This window comes from Montipora capricornis, chromosome 3, assembly GCF_036669925.1.
Source record: "Montipora capricornis isolate CH-2021 chromosome 3, ASM3666992v2, whole genome shotgun sequence".
NCBI classification, from domain to species: Eukaryota; Metazoa; Cnidaria; class Anthozoa; order Scleractinia; family Acroporidae; genus Montipora; species Montipora capricornis.
This window is the reverse complement of record NC_090885.1, coordinates 59138776-59148775: the sequence shown is the minus strand read 5'-3', so window position 1 is coordinate 59148775 and position 10000 is coordinate 59138776. Positions and strand designations below refer to the sequence as shown.

The 10000-nt window shown below is 41.7% G+C and overlaps 1 protein-coding gene across 3 annotated transcripts in view; it reads right to left on the bottom strand.

The window, feature by feature from the left end:
- Nucleotides 1–3436: 3436 nt before the first annotated feature.
- Nucleotides 3437–10000, bottom strand: part of LOC138043507 (putative cytochrome P450 120) — a 16959-nt gene continuing 10395 nt past the window's right edge. For all 3 annotated transcript variants that reach the window (XM_068889806.1, XM_068889807.1, XM_068889805.1), the window contains 5 exons: nucleotides 9312–9456; nucleotides 7116–7226; nucleotides 6176–6303; nucleotides 5485–5572; nucleotides 3437–4732 (listed from right to left, as the gene is read on the bottom strand). In XM_068889806.1, the coding sequence (XP_068745907.1) occupies nucleotides 4601–4732; nucleotides 5485–5572; nucleotides 6176–6303; nucleotides 7116–7226; nucleotides 9312–9456 (604 nt within the window). In that variant the 3' untranslated portion in view covers nucleotides 3437–4600. The remainder of the gene's footprint in view (nucleotides 4733–5484; nucleotides 5573–6175; nucleotides 6304–7115; nucleotides 7227–9311; nucleotides 9457–10000) is intronic.

Genomic DNA, 10000 nt, shown 5'->3' with positions numbered 1-10000 from the left:
CCCGGACCACTCGATCCGGAGTCGAGCACACTAACCATGAGGCCACTGCGCCTCCCACTCGCTAATAGACCAACTTAGGCCTTGGCGGATTGTGCTCCTAAAAGTGCATAACTAGCAGTGATCGAAAGTTTGCCAAATTATATCAAAATTATGCCAGAATTCCCAAATTATGCTTCTGATTTCCGACATTATGCTCACAAAATGACATAGATTCTGTACATATAAGTGCGCAATAACGACACCAAATGTTGGAGTTGTATGGCAGTTATGCTAGCTTACCGTCCCCACGTGAAGCCGGATGGAAACCAGAGTACCAGACTCTTCCAAAATATTAACCGCGCACGCAGAATTCGCCAAAAGAGGCCTAGTAACTAAGTACTTCATCCAATTATGCCATAAAATTATGCTAGCACAATCCGCCAAGGCCTAGACCAACTTCGATATATTGGAATTCAACTTAAAACAATGAACATGATTTCGAGGCTCTGCTTGCTTACGGCTGGCGCGCCTGAAATTTGAATTGACCAATCAGGATTCAGCAGGGGGGAAAAACTTTACTGTCCTGACTTCAATGAAAGTTAACAGGAATAGCATTGGAATAAGGCCATTTACCTCACTGGATATGGCATTAAATATTGAGGAAAAGGGACTTACAATTTTCGAAGTGAAAAATACGAAACATTTTGTGTCTCCAAGCTTGCAATTTGGCGTCAAAAAATAGGTCACCGGTTTCCGGCATGGCAAATCGCTCGTAGTTCGTGGAGTGTCGCCAGGTAGGGTAACAGTTGCGTTATTTTGAACAAAGTAATAGAAGAGGCCAAGGCAACTTTAGCATTGCCTTTAATTTTATTACCTTTGAAGGAAAAGTCTATTATCGTGTCGTTTCGGTAGGACAGTTAAGTTTTGACTGCCGCTCGTACTACGGGCGCAGCCGCCGTATGCAAGGTGGGGAATAAAAATAAGGATTTGTATGAGTTTATTCCCCTGAGCCTCGAAATAATGTTCATTGTTTTAAGCAGAATTTTAATTCATCGAATTTGGTTAACGACTCACCGTACGACTTTACGTCCACTGCCCCTCCATTTCGCCATTGTGAAATTCGGTGGTGCAACACGCGTTTTTGGTGGGAACATGTTTGATATTGGACATTCATGTTATGGTTAATTGACACCTGTCAAAACAGGGTACCCGCAGACCAGTATCACGTAACGATATCGCGGACCCATCGCGGTCAACTTTTTTTAAAACTTGACTGCTGACTTGTATTGGTTTTCCATTGGATCGCAGGCTCAACCCAGCTTAACTGATTGTAAGTAAAATATAACGCAGGAGCTCCGCTTTGGTTATTAGCTTACGCTGCCAACGCGTGTATTTTATCAGCGATTCTCTGCGCAATTTCTTACACTACGCAGGATGTCTAAATTGGGCATGCATCTAATGAGGTACGTTTCTCGACATACGTGTAAGCGTTGTGAGTCCAGAACTCGCAACACGGGAAGAAAATGGTTCAAACTGGTGATGTACGTGTAACACGACGAATAAGTATCAGAAGCCCATCTTGGCGCGGTTTGGAACCACCCGTTCGAGGTGTGTTTTCCCAGTGGTTTGGAATCAACATGCTGTACCCACAACAACTTAACATGACAATCAATCTTATTTCACGTGTCATAAATTCGAAAAAATTATCCATTTAATTTCTAACTTGCGTAAACATGTGCAGCAATAGCAGAAATCCCTCTCGCAAGACTTGCATGTGCACATTTCCGTCACGCACGTCATTCCATCAGCGTGACGCAGGTTGTTTAATTTCCTTTTCATTCGCTTGAAGTACCCGCTGGCGGTGTTATCGAGGAAAACTATTGACACTAATGGACAAAAGCGTATAATAAACGAACAGTATTCCTCACTTCTCTTTTGTTTATGCTTGTTTCGCAACAAAAGTACCCAATCCGAGGGTCAGTTGCGGACGCACTATACAAGGTGTGGTACTTTACGCGCATGTGGATGATTTGTCAATCCACCATAGACGAACACAAAGCTCTGTACTAATTTGAGCAACGATAAAGCTCCTAACGGGAATATGGCCGTCATATGTTATTTAACAATTAGACCCGTAGCCCTTGCGGGCGAAGGGTCTAATTGTTTTAGTATCACCCACCTAGTCGGACAGAAAAGGCGATAATAAAGTTAGCAAATGCAAATTGAAGAAATATTTATTTGGGAATAAAACGAAAGAAAGCGTGACGCTTTCCGCTACTCGAGGACTATTACTAATAGTCCTCTAGTAGCGTAGCCAATCAAAATGCAGGATTTGCATTAGTCCACTAGTTGGGTGATACTAAAAGATGTTATCGGTTGGTCGCGTTTTAAAATTCCCAGTCGCTTTTTCGCCCCGGAAATAACTTTTAGGGGTCCCGTCTCGATGTTGCCGTTTCTGATCCCCCAGCTTGGGTAAGCCCCTCTGTCATTCAAGAATATCTGTGCATACCTAAACGATGGATGAGGAGTTATGGACAAAGGGCAGATTGTGACGAGATGTCTTTCTTTCGATGGTGACTCGGGGATACTCGGAAAAATCCGAGGGCTCCTTTGAAAGTGTCGAACCGACGACCTTCTGATTACTAGTTCGGATGCTCCACCATTGAGCTGTAGGGAATGATTGGAAAAATCCGAGTGCTCCTTTGCAGGAGTCGAACCTTCGATCCTCCGATTACTAGTTCGGATGCTCTACCACTGAGCTATAGGAAATGATCGGAAAAATCCGAGTGCTCATTTGCAAGAGTCGAACCTACGATCCTCCGATTACTAGTTCTGATGCTCTACCACTGAGCAAAAGGAAATGATCGGAAAAATCCGAGTGCTCCTTTGCAGGAGTCGAACCTTCGATCCTCCGATTACTAGTTCTGATGCTCTACCACTGAGCAAAAGGAAATGATCGGAAAAATCCGAGTGCTCCTTTGCAGGAGTCGAACCTTCGATCCTCCGATTACTAGCTCGGATGCTCTACCACTGAGCTATAGGAAATGATCGGAAAAATCCGAGTGCTCCTTTGCAGGAGTCGAACCTTCGATCCTCCGATTACTAGCTCGGATGCTCTACCACTGAGCTATAGGAAATGATCGGAAAAATCCGAGTGCTCCTTTGCAGGAGTCGAACCTTCGATCCTCCGATTACTAGTTCGGATGCTCTACCACTGAGCTATAGGAAATGATCGGAAAAATCCGAGTGCTCCTTTGCAGGAGTCGAACCTTCGAGCCAGGTACGCTATTTTAATGTGATGGTCTTGTCCTATCACGATCAGCTTCATAGCTACTTCAGGGACTAAACTTATTAGAAGGGTGCGTTCAATAAACTCTATTGCGAAATAAGAATACGTCGAGTGATGATTTCAAACCGCATGTTTGGCAATGATAATAAAGACAAGTTTAAAACAGCCTTTTTGCAAATACTTGACAATTTTAATGTGAATCTCCGTAAAAACAATGGATTTCTAACTTCTATTCCATGTATTCCTATTCCAGAATACGGACAGTCGAACAGCACTGTAAGTGTAACTGCTACAAAATAAATGTTACTGTTGTTTAAGTGAACTTATCAAGGAGATTTGCAACTACAAATGCTGCCTTATCTCCGACTGGAAAGAAGCTAAAACGTTAAGTGACTCATTGTTCTTATTTATTTTAAATGCCTACTTGGCTAACTATTACCCCAATTCAAACGATCATTGAGATAGAACTGTGGCACTGTAAGCGTTTTAACTTAAACAGTGCGTGTTACATGATGTATCTCCCATTAATAAAACATACCAAGATAACAAAAATTTATGAATAAAAGTAAAATAGAATTTCAAAAGCGGAAAGTCTTAAACACAATTTACACAAGTAATTGTCTAATAAATATGTACATAAATCGCTCTAACGTTTATCTGAGAGGACTTTTTGGTTGAAAAACTAATAATAAAAACGTTTGCTAGCTAAGCCATTGCACATATACGGAACTTGAACTCTAATTACTACAATTTGATTTTCTTTATTTACGATATATTGTTTATATAAAAAACGTATTGAATCGGTCATTGATATAGTTTGCTCTAGCAAAAAGGATAAATAAAAAATTGCGTACTTATAACCAAATTCTCGAATGGGAGAATGAAATGAAATTACTAGGTCATCTTTTGACCGTGGTTTGAATATAATGATACACAACTATCGAGACTGACTATGACACTAAACAGGAAAATGTCAAACACCCTGCGTTAGTAAGGCCATGGTATTAGCTACGCACGTTGCGCCTAGTTATGTATATAACCTATATATATATACAGATATATATCTATATATTATACACGTGTGCCCTTGTCCTTATATTTCGAGCGGGTGGGTGCAGACTGTGTACGAAGCTACAATGTTATTGAAAAAAGCGAATGCATCGTCTGACAAACATTAAAAAAATTGTGGGAATATCTCGTAATTGCAACTTCGGAATGTGTCCAATTCTAAGATAACAGATCGGTAACACTACACGGTAATTTTTTTCTCTTCACCATGATTACAGTTTTTCCTTTTATGAAACAAACAGATGTTTTAAATGGCCACTGCACCTACGATCCTATCTTTTTAAACACCACCTGGATGTCGTTCTTTGGGCGAGCCACCGGTAACCATTTGTACGTCAGGTCTTGGCTTGGCACCAGTTCCCACTCATATGACTGAAGAAGCTGCTTCGCAAGAAGCTGCAAAGAAAAACCAACAAAACACAAATTTATCGAAATGACTCCCGTTCTCACGGTTGGACTGGAAAGAGCGTGCGGTGGAGGCTCATTCTCCCGCTGGCTGAAAAAGTCAAGTCAAGAAGAGATAATAGCTCATTTCCGAGTTGCTTTTTGCCTGCCATTCAAAACGAGTTGTCGTGCGAAAATCTTAAAATGACAATTATTTAATACGTTTAAATTGCCTGATCGGTCATATGGTTCCGATTGGCAGCAAAACGGCTATTGAAGCAAAGATCCTTCCACATGAGCCTGGGTTTTAACTTTTCGAAGCCAAGAGATGGGTGAGCGGAGAAAAGGCATGCGAACAAGGTTGAGAACGAGGCTGTAAGGGAATACGAATGAGGGCTCATCACGCGGAATGCATGGGACAGACTGCGTTGACATTCATTCGAGTGTCATGTTCTTCAGTGGCAAATAGACGTTTTTTATCCCGCGAGACAACTGAAGAGGCACAATAGCTCTTTTAAAGCCTTAGCAACCGTTGGAAAATCCGCATGCAAAGGCAGTCGCCACAACTTTCTCCTGTTAAAGGCACGAAGTAAACACGAACAAAGTAAAAACACACATGCACGATAAGGATGGGGGGGGGGGGGGGGAAACAACTTCCACCCTTGGTCCCTTCGAACCCACTAAGAGTTGAGACCATTGACACTTTACCGTGAAAGGAACACAATGGCAAGAAGACGGTATTGGAAATGTAAAGGAAAACACACCTTTAAGATCTTGTGAATAAATTTATCTCCTACGCACATCCGGGGACCTGAACCGAACGTCCACACCCGATCTCGGTCCAACTGGTTACTATGGAAACAAGAAGGAAAAAAACAATTACAAAACAACGAAGTGGTGCTTTATGCTTAATTTGTGTAAACATGTTCTGGGAACGTAGTTGCAGCAAAGTGATTCGAAACAGCACAATGACGATAGCAAATACAAAAGTCTGTGACACTCGTTGGCAAGTGTATCCACACGTTTCTCAACTGCGCATGCCCCACCTCTCGCTTCACTTGCCAATCTCGTTCCCTAGGCCCACGTGTCTTTTGGTCAGCGCCAAGACACGGAGCTCTGGAATAATCAATTTTCTGAACTGTGCTGATTGGCTAATTGATTTATCAAACTGCTCATGCGTAAACTCCCGAGTATAAGATAGCTTGTAATTTACGAATATGGTGCAAAAATCTCCAACTAAACTTGTAAACACGAAGATTTGTCGCTGCTGTGGTAAACCCTTGAGTTCTAATGATCCTCCCATTTCACATTTCGGTGAAACCGGAACTCCTAAAATCTTGGAGTTCCTGAAATTGATTATTCCAGAGCTCCGTATCTTGGCGCTGACCAAAAGATACGTGGGCTCTGGGAAGGAGATTGTTCAGTTGCCACTTCAAAGGTCGTGTTGCAACTCACCATGTGTCCCATCGTTCCGGTAAAAACGTTTCCGCTTCGGGGAATATTTTCGGGTCGCAGTTAGCAGCTCTTGTAAGAATTGCAACATAGTGACCAGCTGGAATTTTGTAGCCATCAATTACGACATCCTGTGAAGGAAAGAAAGATACAAGTGTATAAAGAAGGAATAAAATGGCTGACTTAAGTTTTAAAACGAACTTCAATGAAAGTCATTGATCATAAGATGGCCCGTAAAGCAAACCACAGGCCCGCATTATCGTACAAAATCCAACAACGTAAAAACTACAATATGAATAGGCGCTCGTGTCTGCGCTCATTAAAACTTACTTAAAATTTCATGTCGTTTTTGAGCAAGCTCGTAAGAAGCAGCAAGCAACGGTAAAGGGTAGTTTTCACTAAAGACGCAAGCATAAACGCAAGCACAAGAAGTTCCTTTCAAGTGAAAACGAACCTTCACGCAAGCACAAGCACACGGCGCAGAGACAAAAGATTCACTAGTTCTATGTTCTCTCTTACAACGCGGTGCTGCGAGTGGAATCTGGACGGCATAGGCACAAGGAAATTTACTACGTCTAGCCGTGTCTGGCCAATTAAAGCACTCGTTCCAGATTCCCCGCGTCTGAGCATTTGAGAAAAATTGACGGAGGCCGTGCAATAGGCATTCTGCGCAATGGGTTGATTTCAATGAAAAATTATGCTTATGTCGACGTTCGTTTTCCCTCCCTTGTTTGCTTGCTTGCGTCGCAATTGAAAACCAGGCTTAAGTCAGTCTGAATTAACCTTTAAGAAGAATAAGGGTTAATTTGGGGTTAGTTTTTGTATTTACGCTAGGTTACATATTGATATAAACGAAAACATTAATAGCACGTGTAATGATAACGGATACTTGACTTGACTTTTTCAACCAGAGCAGGAGAATGGAAAGCTACTCATCGCTGACCTGTCTTGTAAATCGCCGTCCACCCAAAAACGGCGGCCAAAGCCGTTTAACTTCTAACAGGACATTTTCCAGGTATCTGTCATCTCGGGCTGCTCTAAGTCTCTTCTCAGTCTTAAGAAAACGATAAATAGAAGTCTCGATTAATAAATAAGGTGAAGCTTTAAGAAATATGCTGATATTTGGTATAACGTATTTTTGACTGCAAAATGATGTGGTGCGACTATCTCGCCTAAAGTCCCGGCTACACGTTCAAACATTGTTAAAAAACATTTGTTGGATCAACAATGTTAGAAGGTGTAGCATGCATGTTTGATGATGCTTATTCAACATTTTTTGTTGGAAGAATATTTTGATTTCGATCAAACATTTTCCCCAACATACAACAAACGTTGAAGCTTGTAGCCGCCCTTTCACCAATGTTGTGTTGCAAAGACCAATCACAGTTAAGGGGACCCAGTCTCCATGGCGGGGGTGAACTAAAGTGAGGTGTTTCCAAGAATGGTATATGCGTATCCAACATTGTTAGAAGCGTTCTTATAACAAAGTTCGGACGTGTTCTTCTAACAATGCTACAACGTGTAGCCGGGGCTTAACATACCAACTAATTCGTATCCAGGAACTACTTTGAAGACACGACAACTTGGAAAAGGGAGACAAATCAATGCAGTCACTTTACCGATTGCTTCTTTTCACGGCGGGATACTGTCCTCCACAAAAACCGTAAATCTATTGAAGCGATAAAGTTCATCGGTGAATCGGGGATACTCGGGAGTGCTCGGCCTTTTCAGCAGTCGAACATACACAGGAGCCCATGACTAGAAGCGTACAATTTCATTGTACATGTATTTGTGGAACGGCGTTTTACATACCGAATTATTTTTAGATTGATTTTCCCGCGAAAACAGACCTCTCCAGCTAATCACAAGTCTTGCATGAGAAATTATTACCCATGGGATTCCATTAGTAGGGCTAACGCTGACATGGTTTTACATGGGTAGAAAACTAGCACTTCACATTACCCTCCATTAGTTAATTCTGTTGAAATATAAGTACTACATGGCCAACGTTTGCAAAAAGATAACCCTTCCTTGTACGAAGACTAAAACTGTCGTAACAGCGCGTTCTCGAAACTGAAATGGAGTAATCCGAAGGTCGTAGGTTCGACTGCTGCAAAGGAACACTTGGGCTTTACCCCAGTAATACCGAGTCAATAAACATCTCTCCATTCCATTTACTGGGGTCATTACAGCAGCGAAAACGCACATTTAGTTAAAGCATTGAGTTATTGATTGCCTGACGGACTCACCGGATACTCCGCTGACTTACTTTTTTCTGATTTTTTATGATTTTCATAATTCTGCGGAATCTCATCCTCAAGCGTCAAGCGTCAAACTCCGTTTTGGCTTCCATTAATCAAATTTTCGAACATAGGCGGGAAGATCGACTCCGCCTCCGGAAAGTGAATTAAAGTTTTTGTTCAGTTCAGAGCTCGAATAACCATTATATCTTTTTACAGGCTCTTCAGTAAAAAAAAAGAATTCGTACAGATTCCATCGCTTTCCATTGGCGGCGCCGAGTTCTAATGTACGAATATGTACCGTGGGAACCAAAGATGCTGATTGGTAGGTTATGTCACGCATCAATTGATTTCGGCATCTGTGGTTTCGGATCGACTCTCGGTTAGGCGTCGGAAGTTTGATTGATGGAAGCCAAAGCGCCCTTTGGTCGTTGGAGCTTAAAGGGGCCATGTCACCCAAAATGATGTCACTCAAAATGATGTCACTCAAAAAGTAGAATGAAACATTGCAATAACCACTTAAAACTGAGGAACAAAATTAAAGAAATACAGCAAAAGGAAAGAGAAGCATGGATGGACACAAATGGACAATGATTGAACCAGATTGCTTTTGGGTAGTCTTGAAAAAAGTCGGCCCAACGTTTTTCAAGTTTATGGCAAATCACCTGGATAAATGTTGTTTTTGCTCAGAATCATCTTGTTTATGATGTAACGATAATTTTATCAGTAAAGGAATTCCATATCATCATTTTCGAGTTTTAGACTCACGATTAACTAAAGATTCCCCCTCAACACCCTAAAATAACGTTAACGTTAACGATGAGATTGCGCAGAATTATGAAAAACGCAGTAACGCACGGATCTTAGGGTGGGTGAGTGAGTGCTTTGGATTGACTTACATTTTGAGGCTTGCCGAGCTCAATGCAGAAAGACGTCATCAAAGCGGCCAAAGCTTTTGGAATCAAAGCAGACACAAACAACAACACATGATTGGCCATCTCCGCCCTGGACTGGAATCCTGCATCTCTCACAACGCTGAGAAAACTGAAGATAAAATAGTGCACTGATGGTGAATGTACAAAAAAAATCACGAAACGATCATGTATCGGAATTGCGGACACTGTATGAAACGGTTTTCTAAGCGGAGGACCAACAAAGCTCATAAAGCAAGCAATGAAGTTGGAAAGAACTTTGGAAAAAAGTAATAAACGAGGCCAAAAGAGCTATTTACCGATCCCTTTGGGAGCTGTTTTTTTTGTCAGTAGGGAGCTTACGAAACGAGGACGACGACGGCTACGAGGACTTCATTTATTAATACAAGTTCGCGTTATTTATATCACTACGAAGCTATTTCATGTCGTTTCGCGTTAAAAATGTGTAGTAACTGTCAAGGAATTAAACTGGTATGAGTGGGTTGGAAGAGTAGAGAGAGAACTGAAAATTCATCGTCATGTGCTAACGTCCTCCACAGAACCTTGAATTTGGTCATTTCACGTCTTCATTTAGGAGATGACGACAAAGAAATGTACCAAAATGTAAAACGCACGTGCAGAGCGTGCAGAGCCATTGTTTTTGCTCACTAAACCTG